The 20,305-nt window shown below is 33.9% G+C and overlaps 4 protein-coding genes across 5 annotated transcripts; 1 reads left to right on the top strand and 3 right to left on the bottom strand.

Annotated features, from left to right (window-relative positions):
* Positions 1-4,357: 4,357 nt before the first annotated feature.
* On the bottom strand, positions 4,358-5,514 carry LOC130826680 (uncharacterized). The gene is made up of 3 exons (XM_057692247.1): positions 5,509-5,514; positions 5,093-5,441; positions 4,358-4,995 (listed from the first exon to the last, which is right to left on the bottom strand). Exons 1-3 carry the CDS (start codon positions 5,512-5,514, stop codon positions 4,358-4,360), a joined length of 993 nt encoding a protein of 330 aa, XP_057548230.1.
* Positions 5,515-8,534: 3,020 nt separating this feature from the next.
* LOC130827522 (uncharacterized) lies at positions 8,535-11,124 on the bottom strand. 2 transcript variants are annotated; one of them, XM_057693260.1, is made up of 4 exons: positions 10,812-11,124; positions 10,598-10,722; positions 10,034-10,075; positions 8,535-9,896 (listed from the first exon to the last, which is right to left on the bottom strand). In XM_057693260.1, exons 1-4 carry the CDS (start codon positions 10,902-10,904, stop codon positions 9,089-9,091), a joined length of 1,068 nt encoding a protein of 355 aa, XP_057549243.1. In that variant the 5' UTR covers positions 10,905-11,124; the 3' UTR covers positions 8,535-9,088. The 2 variants fall into 2 exon arrangements, with proteins under 2 accessions (XP_057549243.1, XP_057549244.1); XM_057693261.1 differs by lacking the exon at positions 10,034-10,075 and having other exon boundaries at positions 10,812-11,094.
* Positions 11,125-15,196: 4,072 nt separating this feature from the next.
* On the top strand, positions 15,197-17,230 carry LOC130826679 (uncharacterized). The gene is made up of 4 exons (XM_057692246.1): positions 15,197-15,327; positions 15,410-16,474; positions 16,554-16,649; positions 16,887-17,230. Exons 2-4 carry the CDS (start codon positions 15,460-15,462, stop codon positions 17,228-17,230), a joined length of 1,455 nt encoding a protein of 484 aa, XP_057548229.1. The 5' UTR covers positions 15,197-15,327; positions 15,410-15,459.
* A 48-nt stretch (positions 17,231-17,278) lies between these two features.
* Positions 17,279-19,700, bottom strand: LOC130827590 (protein MAINTENANCE OF MERISTEMS-like). Its single transcript, XM_057693347.1, has 3 exons — positions 18,187-19,700; positions 17,684-18,106; positions 17,279-17,603 (listed from the first exon to the last, which is right to left on the bottom strand). Exons 1-3 carry the CDS (start codon positions 18,865-18,867, stop codon positions 17,460-17,462), a joined length of 1,248 nt encoding a protein of 415 aa, XP_057549330.1. The 5' UTR covers positions 18,868-19,700; the 3' UTR covers positions 17,279-17,459.
* Between the last annotated feature and the right edge of the window lie 605 nt (positions 19,701-20,305).

The following is a 20,305-nucleotide window of genomic DNA, read 5'->3' as shown; positions in this document are numbered from 1 at the left end:
TTGTGCTAACGGACGTAAACTCAATGGTATATGGTGAATTAAAACATTTCGTGTGGTATATGGTAAATTTCGAAGAAACTCAGTGGTATATCATGAAATATCCGTTATTATTATGTGTTACATACTTTCTCCATTTCATTATAGTCGTTAATTTCACTTTTTACGCAATTTTATGCGTAACTTTGATCATTTATATTTTAAGTTATGCTTAATTATAAATTATAAAAACTTATTATTATGAAAGTATTTGATTAGACGATTCAAACAAGATCTCATTTGGCTTTTTTTAACACATTAGCCGCAATATATAAAATAAACTTGAAAGATAAATAGTACCAATAATTCTTATATAGCGACTATTTCAGAAAAAAAAAAGTATATTACTTAATTTAATATATTAATAAGATTTGTGGGTCCGAGTCTGATTATTCTTTGTTTACTAATAGTAGAGTATAGCTTTTTCGAAAATTTCATGCATTGACTGCACAATTATTTATTGGTTGACGAATCAACGCTGCATTGCGATTTGTGAATGTTTGACAAAATGACAATTCATGTTCATATTGCCTTTGAATTGCTGAAAATATGGCGGAGAAATTAATGTGAACTTGACAAGATAATATTTACTTTGGTCACACCAAATTTATCTAAAAGACATTTAAAAAATGAATTATAAGTAAAATAATTTTTGGTATGAGAATGAAAAAAATGTATAAAATTACTTAAGCAAATAAAAATTTAAAAAGAATTGAAACAATAAATAAAAAATTGTTGAAAATAATCCAACTATTTCATTTATTCCTTGGGAATAATCTCATTTTTTAATTATTTTCTGATAATACAATTTTTTGTATATTTTTTTCTTCCAATATACCCACTGATCTAAACTACCATAACCCCACCCCTTATAGCGCCACAACCTTGCTCCTCCCCTCATCCATAAGTCATAAGATATATTATATTAAAGATGAGATTATATGAAAATAACTAAAAGATAAAATTATTTACAACAGATAAATAAAAAATTAAATTATTTTCAATAATCTTTCAAAAAAATTGACAAATTCATTAGACCTAACTAAAAAATAAGAGATATTCAAGGCCATAACACTAGTAGTATAATAATTGTGTTCATAGACAGCTTGTAGTATTAATAATAGATATGATATCATCTTTGGTTTGCATTCCAACATTTACTCATATTCATGGTTTGAGTAATTAAGTCTATATTCTACGTAAGTCGAGAAAAGGGGAGAGAGGTAGAAGGCAGATCACACTTTTGTCCCTTTTAATATTTAGTCTATTATATTTTTTATATAGAATTATGTTTGATTAAAATTGTTATATGTTCGATCGATTATTGCTCTGTTGTAGATGTTATATGATATTTTTATCAATGAATTATTAAATTTCTTTAAAAAAGGAAACAAAAAATATTTAGTTTGTTACTTAATTTAATATTAATTTATTTTTAAGTTGTGTATCTTATTTTATACTCTATTATTTTTATTTTTGACAATATCTTAGTATTTTCTTTTAATCTTATTTAGATATTTTTACTCTCTTTAAATTTTTATCCATGCAATTCATTTCGATCTCTTTATTTATTGCTATATATCTATATTTTTCTTTAATAACAATCATATTTGATATTTATCTTTTTTGTATCCTAGAGGAAAAGAGAGACAATAATGATGAAGACTAGCTTAATCTACTACTGACGGCCACGGTTCAGACCAATTCCAATCGGTTTTTGTTCCATGGCCATCATGGTGAACAATAACGGTTCCAACCAAAACGTTTATATTTGATGGTTCAGTTGGTCCAGTTTTAAAGGTTCTAAACCAGTTAATTTTGTTGCACAAATTAGAGCAGTTTTTAGACTTTGATATACCAGTATTATTTCGAATCGATTTAAAATACAGAATAATCAAAGAATGAGGTGGCGTGTTTTGTTTTGGATCAAATTCCTTGTTAATGTGAAGTCAACCTATCAAGCCATTTTCAACAATTACACAAACGAACGTGGAATTTATAGTTCCCACTCTTTAAAGAAAAAAACAATACTCCTAAAAAATGTGTTTTTAATCGATCACTATTAGGAATCCAAACTTTTTTTCAATCTTTTATTTGTCATTATTTTTTTCAATCTTTGATATTTTTATTTTTCTTAAATTTTTAATTTTGTCGTTCGCTTCTAAAAAATGTGTTTAAATATCCATCAAACTAAACTATTATTCAGTATAAATGCAATGTGTATAAATTTTCTTATGTATTTTAGACACAAATTTAAATCTTATTTACAAAAAAATTAAGTATTTTAAATTAATTTATAATTAAATTTTTTATCTAAGTTGATTTTTACATAATAATAAATCCTTTTTTAAAAACCATTCAAATTAAGTCAAAGTCTATTTTTAAACCTACGTAGAGTGTAGTTGTATAATTGTAATACATAAGCAACTTGTAATACAAGCAAATGAATTGTCTGCAGTACACTGCACGTGGGAAAACTAGACTATCTCATTAGTTTATGAATACAATTATAATTTTACTAATTTTTTTAGTCTAAATATTGTTAATGGAAATGATTTGCATTGTAAATTTTGATAAAATATATTATGTTATTTCTATGATAATAAAAAGTTGACTATACAAAGTTTTTTTGTCTATGATTTTTACTTAGCTTATAATATTATTTTTTAAAAGATAATTAATTGGAAATATCCCAAGATTGCAAAAGTTTCTGTTTTGGTATAAGAACAGGTTGCGGCTCGCGAGTTGGCCTGGTCGCGGCTCGCAACTTTTATTGCGACCCGCGACTTTTGCACTGGTTTTTACAATGTTCGTTTTATTCGGTTTTGTTAGTTATGCTATAATTACCTACGATTAATATGATTATATTAACTGAATATATTGGAATGTATTGATTTATGATCGACATTGAATCGTAAATCGATGTTGCGGTTCATAAAGTGACATATTACTTCATGAATAGTTATAAACTCTTCTATAAATATACAAGGCATGTGTAAGTTATTTCTGACATGAGATTTACATGAGGCATACATGTAATTTCTGATTTCTTATCCTCTCTAGCACTTTACATAGATAACTTGCAATCCTCCATTGTAAATTTTCGTTTCTTCTTCCATTTAAGTTTTCTCATGTCGTTCTAAATTCCTTGTGCTAGGAATTTTGTGTAATTCTTTAAATCTCAGAACATATTTCCGATTTATATTCTCAAGCACCGTAGTAGGGAGAAAATGATATTTTAGGAAAAAGTATCTCACCTAGAATTAATATCAAGTTCACATACAAAATTTTCTTGTTACTATGTTCGATATATAGTGTTCCGATGATGAAGTCCACATTTGGTGTTTATTAAGCAAAGGTTTGAACTTGTTATATGTTTTGTAACCTACTAAATTTATGTAACTTTATTTTATATGTTTGATTAATAAAATTAAAGTCACGTTTACAATAGTTTTTTTTTTTTTTTAATATTTTTGGCTGAACTTGGGCTATAGGTCTCATTTGCCCCATTATAAAGTCGATCCTAGAACAAAGGAGGAGACCTTGTACATTTTAAGTTTTTATTCCAATCATTTGACTGCCTATTTTTAATACAAGTACTCCTTTGTACCTTTGATTCAACATCAAAGAGAAAGTATAGTGTTTTTAAGAAAATGTCGATACTTGATAATAAAATAAAAAAATATTAAATTGTGTAAACGAAATCAAAAGAGAATTAAAATATATTTTTAAAAACAAAAGAAAATAGTAATAAATTTATTTTCAAAAATAAAAATAATGCTAAACAGGGAAAACAACTTAAAAATAAAAAACAACATTAAATAAATGAATTGTACAATCATTGGTTAAAATGTCAAGTCTCTATTTTCAATAGATGAAGTCCAAATATGTTAGTGACTTAGTGTTACTGGATTAGTCTTGATTTATATTCACGCTATTTAATCTATCTTTCTTTATTATAAAATAATATATATTATTTACGGATATTTCATGATATACCACTGAGTTTCTTCGAAATTCACCATATACCACATGAAATTTTCTAATTCACCATGTACCATTGAGTTTATGTCCGTTAGCACAGAATACCATTAATGACAACTGCCGTTAGTGTGCCGTTAGTGTGCCGTTTGTGGTAAATTAATAATTCACCATATACCATTTACTTTTTTTATTTTCATCAAATACCATTTTTTTTAAAAATATACTCATTGGAATTATGATAAACAAAAAAGTGTCATACAAACCAAGTAGTTAACATGTTGTTCAAATACAACTTGACAATAAATAATGTTCACCAAAAAAATGACACTAAACAATGCTAAGTAGCAGCCTTTCTCTTCCCCCTAGTGTTGCCTTGCTGTGAAGAGGAAGCTGCATGTGCTGTCTTCTTTGATGATGCCTTTTTTGCCTTGCATGTCACTGCATTGTGGCCTAGTTCTTTGCATAGGCTGCATTTGTTATTCTTATGCCTCTTTCTTTTTTTTGCCTCATGAGCAGCTCTTCTCCTTTGCTTAGGTGGTCTGCCAGCATTTCTTTTCCCTTGGGGTGGTGCAATTTCTGGCACATCTAGTGAAGGCCAGTGAGTTGGATCAGCCATGGGGTGGATGTGGTCTCCATAAGTGAGTTTGTAAGCAGCCCCCTTGTAGAAAGGTGAGACAAAGTCCCTAGGATCAAGTCTCTGGTTGTAAATGACCCTTGGCCCATGCTTGCAAGGGATCCCTGATCCTTGCCATTTCCCACACCCACAAGTCATATTTCCAAGGGTGACAGGGAACTTGACATGGCCATCCCTCACCTCAAACTCTCCACCACCAGCTGCAGTGACATGGCAGAACCTAGAATCATTAGTCCTAGTCGCCAGCACCCCCTTTGCATGCTCTGTTAGATCATTAGGTTCCATACTTACTGCTTTATCGAACCTGGAACCCATCCTTTTCATGCACCAATTCCTGACATCTTAATTATTCAAAAAACCAAAAAAAAAAAAAAAAATCACAGTAAGCAACAACAATTTTTTTGCATTTAAATAAGCAAAACAGGGACACAAATTTACCTTCCAGCAATGTCAACACAGGCATGTCCCTGTTGGCCTTTGTTATTGCATTGAATGACTCCACGAAGTTTGTTGTGTTATGATCACAACAAACTGTCCTGTCAAACATGTGCACACTCCACTGCTCTTCTACATTTTTGAGATAGTCATATGCTGCTGCATCAAAATCTTTTATCTTGGACATAGTTTTTTCAAAAACGTACTCATTGTAGGCATTTGCCGCAATCCAAAACATCTTATGAAATGCTGCCCCACTCCATCCTGCAGCCTTGCAATTTGAGTACAAATGCTGGCAGCATATTCTCCTTGTAGCTCTTGGGAACATCTCAAACAATGCTGATTCAACCCTCTAAAAAATAAGACTAAGTTAATAAACAGCAACATAATCTCAAATCAAAGACAAATAAGAAACTTACCCTCATCCTGTCATTGATAAAAGTCTAGTCATCCTTCTGAGATTCATACAGAGCAAACAAGCACCTCAAGTTTCTGAAAAAATAAGTCCAGGAATCTATGCTCTCTGTGTCAACAATCCCATAGGCTAACACAAAGATCTCATTATTCCCATCTATTGCAACTGCAATGAGCATAACCCCTTTGTAATACCCACTTAAATGTGCACCATCTATTCCTATGATAGGTCATGATAGGTCTACAACCACCTAAGAATCTTTTCACTTGATCTGCAAAAGATATGAAACATGCCTTAAATTGCAAACTGTCAGTCCATGTAACCAAAGCATAAGACCCAGGATTTGTGGACTTTATCATTTCAGCATACTTTGGAAGAGCTGGATATGACTCAGCAAACCCACCATGTAATTGCTCCCTCGCTAAACTCTTCACTTTGTATAACAATCTCAACTTCACATGGATCTTGTACCTTTCCATGCACAGCCTCTGCAATGAATCAACTGGGACATCTAGATTTGCCTCTAAGTCTTGAATCAAATATCTGCAAAGCCATGCTGAAGAGACCATAGGATTCTCTTCCAGCCTCCCACAAGTTGCATGCTCTCCTTCTAGCTTCTTTATGGCCCAACTGATTTTGTCCCTTAGAACTGAAGCATGAATCCTCCAAGTGCAATCCCTCATCAAACACCTTGCTATGTACCTATTACTGTCAACATGGTCAACTGAAACAGAGAAGCCCTCTTGTATGCAGTAATCTCTGAATACATCTAGAAACTGTGTCTTGGTTTCAAATATCAACCACTCCTCAAGCACAATGGATCCAAATGGTAATGGAGACCAGATTTTACCATTTTTGTACATTTTGTCTAACACATGAGACCCATCTAAGTAATCCTCAAAGATCTTCTCATGTATATTATCACGATCATCTTCTTCTCTCACAATGTACTCATCCTCACTGTCCAACTCCATATCAGAATCAGCCTCAACATCAGAAGCTTCATAATCACCATCTTCACTATCATCAGAAGGCCAAGCATCAGACTCAACATCAATTTCTTCAACCTCTCTTTGGGTTTTCTTGCCCCTAGTGTTGATATGTCTCCCTGCTGCAGTTTTCTTGCCAACATCAAGGCCAAACTTAACAGCAGTGCTTCTAGGCACCCTCCACTCTTTGGGTTTAAGCCTAGTTTATTCTTTGGCCTTCGTTGCTTGGCTAGGCTGCTGTTGGGTTGACTGTGCAGGGGGTATTTTCTTCTTCTTTGGAGTAAGCTTTTTCCTTCTTGGAGGGTTACTTGGTTGAGATGGTTGACGTTGTGAGGATTGAGGTTGTGAGGGTTAAGGCTGTGGGGATTGAGGTTGTGAGGGTTGAGGCTGTGGGGATTGAGGTTGTGAGGGTTGAGATTGTGAGGATTGAGGTTGTGAATTTCCCGGGAAAACCTCATCTGCTGCTGGGGTAGCAAACACTCTTACATATTCAATCCCACCATCATCAACATTCAAAACAGGGACCTCTACAGCCACAGTATATGCCTGCTAGGTCAAAAGCTGCTCCTCAGCTTCCGCTTCCTCTGCCATCCTTCTGTTCTCTTCCTCCATTAGCCTAATATTTTCAGCCCTATTCTTCAAAGTTTTTGCCCAACTAGCTTCTGCAGACTGAAACACAAGGGATAGTGTTTCTGTCTCTTCTATAAACACTTCGATTTCACTATTCTCTTCATTCCACTCCCACATTTTTAACATTGCCCCATCATCAACTAACTCTAACTTACGATTTGTTCTAGGTTTAGTGACAAACAGGGTGAAGTATTTAGGGAGATATACATTTTGTTTCACTGAATCCTCAAACATATACTCAATTGACTTCATCAAATTGGTCTTATCAGTATCATCCACCCTCACATCAAAAGTACCCCCTGGAGCACGAACTAACAACCACAATGAACTCATCCTAACAACAACATTTACCAACAAAACATTACATCACAATCCAAATTATAAATTGCATAAAAAACAAAAACACATCACTTTAGCATAATTCAAATTCGCATGCAACTTATCACACTTAACCCTAACCCTAACTCAATTTTGCAAAAAAAATACAAAATCAGAACTCGAAATGCAAATGGATAAGGATAGGTACCTTGCGTATGTTTAATCCACCGAATTAGCGAACTTTGTGCGAAATTCAGTCACGACCACTTGTGTTTGGGTTCTAAATCACTTCACAAACTTGCAATTCACTTTACACAAATCGATTTTAAGGATTTTAAGGATTTTTGATGGATTTTAAGGGTTTTAGATCAATGTAGACGAATACAAAGTTTCTTGAATGGAGAAGAAGAAAGATGGAGGATCAGTTTTTTGAACAAATACGCTGTGTTTGGGGAAGTCAAGCCTAACAATGGCGCCAGTTGAATGCGTAAGGGCATACTGGTAATTTATCACAAACGGCACACTGACGGCAGTTGTCATTAATGGTATCCTGTGCTAACGGACGTAAACTCAATGGTATATGGTGAATTAGAAAATTTCGTGTAGTATATGGTGAATTTCGAAGAAACTCAGTGGTATATCATGAAATATCCGTATTATTTATGTTGGGGAACGATAATTTCATTTAAAAATCAATAATTGACTCTAACTAAGTGCTTGTCAAATCTAATCAATTAAAATATTTATTTGAGCTAATTCCACCATTGTTTTATATTAGATAATGATAATTTCATTTAGAAATCAAAAATTGACTCAAACTAAGTGCTTGGTAAATCTAATTAATTAAAAAATAGATTCAAGCTAATGCCACCATTGTTTTAAAAATAATTAAAATTGATAATTTGTGAATAATTTTTCAAGCATTATCATTATTAAAATTTAGCAAGTGTTGAACGATTGCATGAGACCGTCTTACCATGAGATGAACTCATATAATTAGACTATATTTTCTAATTGATTATTCTAAATCTTTAAGTATATATTGAATCAGCTCAATAGAAATAATCTCACGTAAGACCGTCTCATTTTAGAATTTATAAAAAATCCTTTCACTTTCTCTTTGAAGTTGATTCAAAAGGACCATACTAGTATATCACTACAATATTGATTCAAATCTGATATACCAAGTGTTTAACATAACTTGCACTCTAAATTACTGGCTATATTACAAATGAACAAACCAATAAAGAATTACAACCTAGAATTAGAACTCTACAATCCACACACAACAGTAATATAAAACCTCATCAAAATTCATAATTTGATCTACTTAAAGAATATATATTTAACAAAACAAGAATCACAGCAAATGCAAATCAATACACCATATAACCAAAGATTTTAAGGATCTCTCGATCCTCGTTTCGTGTATACCTCTCAGTTCATGTAATTCAGTACCCTGAAATTCATTTTCAAGAAAATTGGATCCCAATAATCTGAATTCATGTATACCTATTGATATTTGCTTGTAGTATTGGCCTATTGGGTATGCCCTTCAATGAAGAAACTGAGCTAGTACCATCGCCAACATTAGTTCTTTCGTTCCAGTGCACACCGACAGTGCCAAGTAATGGCCTCTTGTGTGGGCTACGACAAGGCGATCTTCTCGGAGAGTAAGTCGAAGCCAATAGGATTAGCCTTACTAGGAGGTGTTGATTGGGAGGAAACCAACCAAGCAGATAAGCTAGCAGCAACTGCTACTTCATGATCATCCCTATGATCATCAAATTTTGATTTAGACTTTGATGAAGATTGCTGAAAACCCAAATCCATTTGAAAATTCTCCTTCTGATCTTTTACAGATGGTGTACCTTTTACTTTCACAGTTTTCCATTGAGCTGTGTTTTCAACAGGATTCAGTACTGAATGTACATAACCAGCCCTATCGCGAGCACCACGATTGAACACTTCCGGGATTTTTCTTCCTCTGTCCGAATATACATCATCAACTACACAAGGCCCGGAACTTTTGGCCCTTGATTCCACGGATGTACAAGACCTAGTATACTCATGGACTAGTCTCGAATTGTATTCATCATCACTGAATCCATCATCATAAACCTCTTCGTCATCATATTCTTCATCATCCAAATCACTTACTTCACAATCTAGTTCTTCATCCTCATCATCACTTTCTCTACAATTTTGATACCTATGATTTGGTGGAAATGAGCCCAAGCTAGACAAGGTTGAATCCTCCCACGGCGAAGATGATTTGGTTGGTTTTAAGTTGTCGTCAATTACCTTTTTCTCAGCTTCCTTTTCACTCTCCTGTATATTCTCATGTACCTCATCCTCATCATAAGAAATATGCTCATATTCTTTAACATTTGAATCAAATGTAACTTTCTTTCGTGTGCCCGAACTCAATTGAATTTGATCCTCCGAGTTATCCCTAAAAACACAAAATCCACAAAAACAAATTGGAAATAGAAAAACCAAGACTATAGAGGAAGTACCCAAATATCAAACACTCAAACAAACATCATTTCAGACTAAATTAGGAGACTTGAACACAAACCCAATACTTACTTATTTAACAAGCTCAAGTGTTCTTTCTCCTCTTGCTTAAAACTACATCAAAAAAGATAATACAAAAATTTTAGATATAATTATATATAACATATTGTATAAATATTGTCTTACCCTAAAAATTAAGAAAAACAGAATAGTTGGTAGATTATTGATGTTGCATAAACCAACACCAAAAATTATGTTCATTACATTGTTTCTTAGGCCTACTCTTTTCTACTCATCTTCGTCAATGGCAAAAATACTTCACCAAAGCAAGACTTTCCTATAATTTGGGTAAAATTTTGATGTATTGGCTACACAAAGACAACAAAAACCTAACTATCGTCGGCCAATAATGGATATTTCAAAGCTCCGGACCTCAATTGGTGTAAGAATACAGCTCAACCTCTCAAAATTACTAAATTTTTGTCCAAAAATAACTTTAAAATTTCCTAACTTCATGAAGAATAATATAAACTCAAAATTTTAATCTACTATAGTAATCAAAAACCTAATCAGCCAAATTGAACGTGATAAAAAACCCTTGCAAACCTAAAGAGTAAAGAGAAACAGAGAACTCACTGAGGTTCAGGAACCAGAAGATTAACAGGCTTTTGTAGAATATCTTGATTTGAAAAAACAGTGGGAATTTGAGTGAGAATAGGAGCGACATTGTTTTGTACGGGATTGTACTGATGCCGTTTATCCTACAAAAAACAAACAAAAGTATTAAATTAAACCTAAATTAGAAGAAAAATTGACAAAAATAAGAGTGAGCTGAAGAAAATGAACCAACCTGATTCCGATAAGAGTGAAATTGGGGATTTCTAGGGTTTATCCTTTCATCTTTAATTTTGGAAGAACCGAAACATCCAAGAAAACAACCCATATTGTAGATGTTAATCAATTAATGAAGAGGATCAGTAGAGATTTTCCATTTTGAAAAAGTCGGTTCGGACAAAGAAGATTAATGGAGGAGAGTTTTAAGAACAGAGAAAGGGAAAAAGGGGGAAACGGTCAAGGAAGAAGGTGGGGAAGATAGTTGCTTTTTGGATAAAAGGAAAAAGCGACCGTTGGGATTAGTGGAGCGAATTTCTAAAGTTCGATTTTTTAAAAAACGATAGTGTGAAATTGTCATGAAAGAGAAATAAAATACTACTACTACACTTTTTCTACAAAACAAAAGTGAATATTTGATTTTTTATTTTTTTTTTGAGATAAGTGGATATTTGATTTTAAATAGATAGAGTGAAAAGAATTAACCTAATACAAATAATTATATCTCCTAAAAATACTTTAAGAGAATAACAAACTTCCTAAATCTTAAATATAAAATTTGTAATTACCTTGAGATTTATTTTTAAATTTAGGAAAATTTACTTTTAAAAATCTAATCATTGGTGATATGGTTTTAGTAGATTTAAATGACTAAACTATTTATCGTACCTTATTTATGATACAATACAATTAAAATAAAAAATTAGTTGTTAACTAAAACTAATCTTATAATTAAAAACTCTTAAATTATGTACTAATATCTAGAATATCGTCTAAATATTCGTCAACTTAATTATTCAGCTAACTTTAATATTTACAAAATAATAACTAAAATCTTATCTAGAATAATTTTACAATGAAAATTATGATAAAGAAAATTATAATTAAAGCATGTCATCCATAAAGTGTTTGTATATAAGTAAACCGCATACTAATTTCATAGAAGAAAGTTTGATATAATATTTGCATAATAATTTATCCTTTGTTTAGTAAACCTTAAATTTATTTGTTTTACTTAGATTAATCAGTTTGATTAGAAAAGAAAATTTTTCATTAGTAAAAATTAATTTTTATCATTTACTAATAATCATTTTAGTTAGTAATATAATTATGTTAATTACAATGGTTAGTTTAGAAAAATTAAAAATTATATTAAAAAAATTTTTATATAAATTAAAATAAACTAACATATTCATACATTGCACGAAATATATACTAATATGCCACTATTTAGCTTGGTAGGGCGATAGGAGGTGAGTCTTAGATTTTGGTCGCGAAGGTGGGGCGATCGGCTTGGTGGTTGGTTGGTCATTGTCGCGCGAGGTGTGAACAATTGTGGGTTGTTGTGGGGGAGGAGAGAGAGGGTGGATTGTTTTATTTTTAGTTTTTTGAATAAAATTATATTAGCAAATAATAAGATGACGCATAGTATTTTTTATTTCTAAGGAAAAAAAACAGCTACCATGAGTAAGGGTTAAAGAAATATCTCTTGAAGAAAATTAATGGTAAATGTCAAATTTTTAAAAATTAAAAAGTAAAATTTCAAAGAAAAATCATTTAAAAGTGAAAATTTTCATAGTAGTATATAATATAACAATTAATTTGAGATTTCTCAACAAAGAAAAAGTCACACTTTTTATGGAAAGTAATTTATAGTTATGTAACTTAAGTTAGAAATTATTGTAATATAGCATATTATATCGCATAAAAAGTAAAATATAATAAGTACTTATAATGAAACACATAATATATATTTTTACCAATCCCAATTAATTTATTATATTTTTATATTTAAAATTAATCTTTATCACTTTCTTGAATTTCAACCCACTTATATTGTTGTCATACTATACACCTATAAACCTAATTCAAACTTAACTAATGTTACCAAATTCACCAAAGAATTAAGTAGTACAAATAACTAAAGTGATACAAATTTAATTTCATTATCTGAAATCGAATATCACTCAACTCGATTCAAAATAACCTAAATATTAGGATAAAGTCAAATATTAAACTGAGAACTACACCCAAATGTATAATTATAGTAGTTATCGTTCGTTTTATTTGATTTGTATCTCTTATATAGAGGTATGAATAGTAATTATAATTACTAATAAAAAACTAAAAAATAACACAATTTATTTTGAATAAGACAAATGAAAAAAATTGTAGAAATCATTATTAAATGAAAAGAGACGAAAGTTAAGTAAATTATAGTTATTTTCTTCCAAATAAATCACTACTTACTTGGCATGATTTAATAGATAAAGAGTTTCATTAAGTTTTTTCATTTTTCTCTTTTTATTTTACTTATTTTTATCTTTATATATTTACTTGTTTGCAAAATGATCATGATTGACTTAGAATTTGTAGAAGAAAAAACATATTTTTATAAGAAATAGTTCCTTTGAAAGATCATTTCTAATTAAATCGACACATAAAAAAATATACAATAAAAATATGTATTAAGCTTTGTTGTGCAGAGTTTAGGCTTAAAAAAAGGGTGTTGCTATTTTTAGCCACCCCTTTTCATTTTTTCGCCACCCCCCCCTCCAAAATTACTTAATTGCCCCTGGATTTAAAAGAATTACAAAAATGCCATTGGAGTTGAAAAATAATTAATAAATGTAAATCACGCTTAATAAATGTAAATCACGCTTAATAACACTATTAAGAATTTAATGAGGATGATTTGTCTATATATATCGAACTCTGAGATGCGTTTGAAATACGAATTGAAACACGGTACTATCTCACTAAAAACTGGTACTATCTCTCTAAAAAGTGTTAATGAAGTTGTAAGGCGTAGTTGGTTGAATATGGCTAACGAAAGCGACTATGAGTCGGATGCGGTACGTAAAATTGCCGTTCGAAGGAAAAAAAAAAAAAAAAAAAAAAAACAAGTTGCACAAATCTGGGCGACTGAACCATGGTCTAGTCGCACAGATCTGGGCGACTGAACCATGGTCCAGTCGCACAAAACTGGGCGACTGAACCATGGTTCAGTCGCCCAGTTTTATGCGACTGGACCATGGTTCAGTCGCCCAGATCTGTGCAACTGCTATTTTTTTTTTTTTTTTTTTTTTTAAAAAAAATTTACGTATTAATGTATTTTTAAATTATTTTTATAATTATTGTTAGTATTATTATTGTTGTTGTCATTATTTTAATTTTTATTGTTGATATTTTTATTTTTTAAATTTTTTAATATTTTAATTTACGTAATTTATTTATTTATTATTGTTATAATTATTATTATTATTGTTGTATTTGTTGTTATTATTATTATTATTATTGTTATTATTATTATTGTTATAACTATTATTTATTTATTTATTTATTATTGTTATAATTATTTATTTATTTATTATTGTTATAACTATTATTATTATTGTTATTATTTTTCTTGTCATTATTTATTTATTTTAAATGTTTTTAAATTTTTTTTGTTAACGTAATGTTTTTATTATTATTAAAATTATTATTATTATTATTATTATTGTTGTTGTTGTTGTTATTATTAATCCAAATATTATTATTGTAGTCATTAATGTACTTAATTTATATCATTTCAAATGTGCAGGAGTTTGAAAATTTTGGAGACAACGTAGACTACTCCGGTCGCTTTGTTACGGATAGGGAATTTATCTCCATAGATGAGTTACATAGTTGGGCCGATGCAATAGCAATTACAATCGGTTTTCTATTTACACGTGCTTCTTATAAAAAGAAAGAAGGACGTTCCAGAGTTAGTTGTTATTTAAGATGTCACCGCTATGGTAAACTTAGGGGTGATGTAGATAATGTAGATAATGCTGCCCGACCTGGTTCTAAAAGTAGGAGTTGTGGGTGTAAATTTATGATTGTAGGAAGTAGTCGTAAACCAGGAGAAAGACCTTGGACGGTAAGGGTGTGTCCTGGTGTAAAGGGAAAACATAACCACCCGTTCTTGGTGTACAGAGATGGTCATGTAAGGGCGAGGATTAATGTAGATATTCGGGAGCACATACGACAGCTTAGTGCAACCGGAATGCAACCGGCCTTTATTATGAATTCTATTAGAGATAATTTTCCTGGTTTTTATGCTAGTATGAATCAGATATATAATATTAGGCAATCAATAAGGAGAGATGAAATGGAGGGCAGGACTCCCCTTCAACACTGTCTTCATATGGCCACAGAACATAATTATGTGGTCTGGACAGAGTTGGATAATGACGGGCACTTGAGCAGACTTTTAATTGCAAATCCTACTTCAATCCAAATGATACGTACGTGGCCGTATGTTGTGCTGATAGATACAACGTACAAAACGAACAAATCAAAGTGGCCACTATGTGAAGTCATCGGAATGACGCTAACAAATCACAACTTCTTGGTTGCGTTTTGTTTGATGCGAGATGAGGCGGCTGTGTCGTACTCGTGGGTGCTGCAGGGATTGAGAGATATTTTCGGCAGTGCTCAGACTCCTAGCGTCATTGTAACCGATCGTGACGAAGGTTTATCTGCAGCTATTCGTGACGTCTTCCCAGGTAAAAACGCTTTGTGAGTTCATTATTGTGGTTATATCTATTGATAATGTCTTAATTACGTTCACTGTTTTGTTTAATGTAGATGTACGTCATTTGTTATGCACCTGGCATATTGGCAACGATGTTGAGAACATGGTGGACAAGTTGTGCGGCGGCAAGAAAAATCAACAAGGGCAGATATTTAGGAAAAGTAGATGGAACCCCTTGGTTGAAAGTGCTACAATCCGGGAATATGAAAAGAGATGGGAAGGGATCGTCAGTACGTGGTCGGTTAGGAACCGAAGGGTCGTTCGGTATTTGACTGGAACATGGATTCCACTTAGAGAGAAATTTGTGCGTGCGTGGACGAATGATTGTTTACACTTGGGTAACCATACTACCAGCAGAGTGGAAAGCCAACACTCGTCTTTTAAGTATTACCTTGGTAGCGGTAATAGCTCATTCGATACCCTTTTCAAAAGGGCGCACGCACAGATTACAAATCAACAAGCTAAAATCCGACAATCGCTACAGGAATCCATGACTTCTGTACCAAGAACGCTACGACAATATTTCTTTAGACCTCTATATCGCCACGTGTCTCTCTATGCCTTGGAGCAGATCCAGAATGAGTTTAACCGCATGTTAGAACTGGGTGATTTTGCATTGAACAAATGCGGTTGTGTACTTCTAAAAACCCATGGATTGCCGTGTGCATGTTATTTACAAATAAAAATTGGATCACATGGTGCTTTGTACTTGGATGACATTCATGAATTCTGGAGTACTTTGAGGTACACAGAGGTAGGAGACGAACCCAATGAAGAAGTACGAAACGCGAACGCCAATGACAAAGAGTACTTTCAATCTCTGGTCGATGAAGTCCTTAAATCTGATCCCGCTTTTGTTCGCCGAATGGCTGAGGTACTTGAATATGAATTACACCCAGATGGTGCGGATATACCTGAGCCTTACGCTAGTCCACCGAGAAAGGGAAGACCAAGCACTAGTAAAACCATGAGAAGGAGAAAAAGTTCATTTGAATATAGCCGATCATCTTCTCGTGGTCGAGGGTCTAGATCTTCTTCCCGCGGGAGATCAAGTGGCAGATCTAGTGGCCGAGAGACGCAATCTTTAGTAGGAATTAAGTTCAGTTTCAACTTATCCGGTAATTGAATTAATTTTTAGTTTTTTTCATTAATTATTTGTTATTGTGGTTATATTAACTTAATTTACATTTATTGTAGATGATCCAGAAGGTCGTGATTTCTCACAGTTTCCATGGCCTGATTACATCCCATTCATGCTTCCTCCTTATTTGTTCGACTGGATTGATGTGTTAGGTGATGGTAACTGTGGATTTAGAGCAATTGCCGTCACAGAGCTGGGAGGCGAGGAAGCATGGCCTATTTTAAGACGTGCTATGAGTATGGAAATGCAAATGAACAGAGCGCAATACCTAACTTTGTATCTATCTCATGAGTCACTAGACGAGTCAATATTCAGAGTAGGTTCACACACCGATGGACCTGCTCCTTTCATGCACTGGTTCGATGCACCGATGGCTTTCTACTCTGCAGCAACGTTTCTTAACATTGCCATTGCTTTTTATGGTTCTGCTAACGGTGATTCATTAAACAACTGTTTGATTCTTCCTTTAAGAAAATCACAGGCCGCGAGAAGTGTAAATAAACTAATACATATACTTTGGGTTAATCGAAATCATTTTGTTCAACTTTTTATGAACGACGATTCATCCCCTCTGCCGCCGATCCACCCACGTTGGAAACAAGCAGCTGACAATTTCGCGAAAGATCTTGACACAAATTTCACTACGAGGATTATGCTGTGGAATAATCTACGCGGGGCACCCCCACCAACAAATAACACCGCTGACGATGCTGTAAATTTAGATACTCCATAGAATTTATACACGACATTCATTAAAAGTTGTATATAATCCATAATTATACTACAGTGTGTGCTGTTAACAATTTATTTATTTCTTTGATTAATAGGAGGAATTTATAATGCTGGTAGACAAATATACATGTATTTGTGTGATGTGGGTTAGTGTGTATATTTATGTAAATTAAATGCAATCATTGACGAAATTAAATGCAATAAATAATGTAAAATAGTTTCAGTACAGACTATTCAGTATGCCATTGATCATATAATTCTCTACAATCATTAAGGTATATTTCTAACGCATGTCGTTGACGGGAGTTCAAATCCGCAAGCCGCGTAGGTAGTCTTGCCACTGGAGAGAATCGACTGGCCCATTCTTTCGCGAACTGAAAACACAACAGTACAATGTGCGTTATTAAATCATTAAATAAAAGAAACTTGAAAAAAAATTTATAATAAAACTCACGTAATCAGATCTGCTCTGACCAGGACCAGGACCGGAAGCCAGCAATTCGTCTCGGGATATGTACGGGTGCGAGCAAACTCTGAACCATTCAACGTAATTAGGTTCAGTCTCTGAAGGAACAGTAGCCCGTCGAAGTCCCTGCTCAACAAGGCGGCCACTGTAGGGGAACCTACTCCACGCCTCCACAAATGCAGCAGCAGAAGAAGGAAAGGTCACGGAGTAGGTTCCGTGTGCCGGTCGAAGAGCCTTGGCTGGTCTCATAGGAGCTGGAGGAATAGACTGCACGAACCCAATCTGTCGCAATGCCCGCTCCGGTAAATACACCTCCACAACATCAAAGCAGGTGATACCCCCGATGACTGTGGTGCGTGGGTGCTCATGCAGCAACGCAGGAGCTCCACAATTGTAGGGAGTCCATTCAACCTGCTTACAGGCCAAGTTAAAAAAAAAAAATTTCCTACACATAAAAAAAAACATGCATGACAAAATGTAATGTAAAATACCTGAGTCTCTGTCATTGAGTCCAGAACCTTGCGGAATGATATCAACCTGTCCAGCTCACGACCTACTTTCTTCGGCGTCCACATCTCCGCCCTAGTCGTGTTTGGCACATCATCTCGGCGAGGATGAGGGCGGAAAGCGGGGAAGTACTCATAGATCCATGTCTGGAGCAATGTGAGGCATCCAGCAATGGTCTTGCAACCAGCCCTAGATGCCATTCCGAGCTGCCTGTACAAGAACGCCAAAGTCACCGCACCCCAAGCCACGTCCTGTTCATCGTCGTTGACGACAACTATCGGGTGAGGTCGCATGCCAGTCCTGGTCTTATCCGCCAACAAGGTAGAGCCAATGACAGCCATGTAGTACGCTGTGGTCTGGGTATCCAAGGCATGCGACCTATGACACAGCCGCATCAGTTCAGCAACGCTTATGCATCCGCTGGTGAATGAACCTTTACGTCGAAGCTCAGACAGAGGCTCGCCGACCAGATTGGTGATACCAACCTCCCACTCCGCCTCCGAAGGCTCAGCCGGCAGAGAACCATCAATAGAAATGCCCAATATGCGTTGCACGTCGTGCAACATAATCGTCATCTCTCCCCAGGGCACGTGAAAGGTGTTCGTATCCGGCTGCCACCTCTCGACGAACGCCGATATCAAAGCAGAGTCGATGTGCTGGTGCATAATGACCGGTAGTCGACCGAGGGAAGTGGAAGGTAGAAAATCGACTAGCTCAACGGACAAATCCCTCAATCCGATGATGGACTCCACCGGTCTCTTCCTAATACGGCACTCCAGAATCGGAGGCGTACGCTCGGATCCGTCATAAATAAGTTTAGCTATGTGCCCGCCATAGCTAGGGATCAGTCGCGTATCTGTCGGCCCCCCGGGCTGGGGTGATGTCACTAACCAGTCTGTGTTAGTGGACTGTGAGGGCCTGCCCCGTGGCGGCTCATTATCGACAAAACTTCCTCCTGCACGCTCAGATGCGGCGGAAGAACTAGGGCCGGGCAAATCTGCCTTGGGGGCCACGAACTATAGTCCAGTCCAATGGGGCAGGCTCAGGACCTTGGAACTGAACATCATCAGCATCATTATCATCATCACTATAAACCCCCCAACTACTCTGGAGGCTATCAGCCTAGTCATCAAAATGAGTGCGCACTTGGTTCAGCGTACTCGACCTTTGGGCCTCACTGTGTCTGGCCGCCTCTTCCTGCCTAGCCCTCCTAGCAGAACCCGTGACCCCTCTCTCATGCGGGTCCCCTCTGAGTAAGGTAGGCCTAGAACTATTACCTCTCAACAATTGCCTAAAAAAACCCTTTCCTTTTCCTTGATTACCAGCCATTTTCTACAATTTTTTACGGTTTCATTCAATATTATAAATAATAATATTTCTAAATACATAATAATCATAAATAAAATATGGAAAAAAATAACAAAAAAAAAACAAAAAATTATTAACATTTAATTAAAAAAAATATATACAAAACATAAACATATATTTAATAATAAATAAAAATAACAATAACAATAATAATAATAAAATTAATAATAACAACATTAACATATATTTAATAATACAAAATTAACAATCACAATAATAATAATAATATTAATAATAATAACATTAACACATATTTAATATTAACAAAAATAACAATACAATAATAATAATAATTAAATTAATAATAATAAAATCAATAAAATACATACGGAAAAAATAAAAAAAAAAAAAAAAAATTAAAGGAGTCGCTCAGATCTGGGCGGCTCGACCCCGGTTCAGTCGCCTAAAATTAGGCGACTGAACCGGGGTCCAGTCGCCCAGATCTGGGCGACTCCTTTAATTTTTTTTTTTTTTCGTGATTAAATTTAATTACAAATAACTTAATTTATTAATAAAAATCAGGTTTTTTTTTTAAATTTCAAACTTTAAATATATTTTTCCTAAATATAAGGAAAAAATTAAAAAACAAAAATTTTTATATATACAAAACATAAACATTTATTTAATAATAAATAAAAATAAAAATAAAAAAAAAAATAATAGGAGTCGCCCAAATCTGGGCGGCTCGACCCCGGTTCAGTCGCCTAAAATTAGGCGACTGAACCGGGGTCCAGT

Source organism: Amaranthus tricolor, chromosome 11, assembly GCF_026212465.1.
Source record: "Amaranthus tricolor cultivar Red isolate AtriRed21 chromosome 11, ASM2621246v1, whole genome shotgun sequence".
Lineage (NCBI taxonomy): Eukaryota > Viridiplantae > Streptophyta > Magnoliopsida > Caryophyllales > Amaranthaceae > Amaranthus > Amaranthus tricolor.
Note: the sequence above shows the minus strand (reverse complement) of the source record. Positions and strands in the feature narration are given on the sequence as shown.

Bases quoted from the DNA above. Each gene is read 5' to 3' on its own strand.
- LOC130826679 (XM_057692246.1), top strand. From the start codon at position 15,460: ATGGTGGACAAGTTGTGCGGCGGCAAGAAAAATCAACAAGGGCAGATA. The intron at 16,475-16,553 runs GTAATTGAATTA...CATTTATTGTAG, and splicing joins GTTCAGTTTCAACTTATCCG to ATGATCCAGAAGGTCGTGAT. The intron at 16,650-16,886 runs GTGATGGTAACT...TCTACTCTGCAG, and splicing joins CGACTGGATTGATGTGTTAG to CAACGTTTCTTAACATTGCC.
- LOC130826680 (XM_057692247.1), bottom strand. The intron at 4,996-5,092 runs GTAAATTTGTGT...TGAATAATTAAG, and splicing joins TGTGTTGACATTGCTGGAAG to ATGTCAGGAATTGGTGCATG.
- LOC130827590 (XM_057693347.1), bottom strand. From the start codon at position 18,867: ATGCACCAGCACATCGACTCTGCTTTGATATCGGCGTTCGTCGAGAGG. The intron at 18,107-18,186 runs GTATTTTACATT...GCCTGTAAGCAG, and splicing joins ACTCAATGACAGAGACTCAG to GTTGAATGGACTCCCTACAA. The intron at 17,604-17,683 runs GTGAGTTTTATT...TTGTGTTTTCAG, and splicing joins GTCAGAGCAGATCTGATTAC to TTCGCGAAAGAATGGGCCAG.
- LOC130827522 (XM_057693260.1), bottom strand. From the start codon at position 10,904: ATGGGTTGTTTTCTTGGATGTTTCGGTTCTTCCAAAATTAAAGATGAA. The intron at 10,076-10,597 runs GTGAGTTCTCTG...TTTTTGATGTAG, and splicing joins CTTCTGGTTCCTGAACCTCA to TTTTAAGCAAGAGGAGAAAG. The intron at 9,897-10,033 runs GTAAGTATTGGG...TTGTGTTTTTAG, and splicing joins CACTTGAGCTTGTTAAATAA to GGATAACTCGGAGGATCAAA.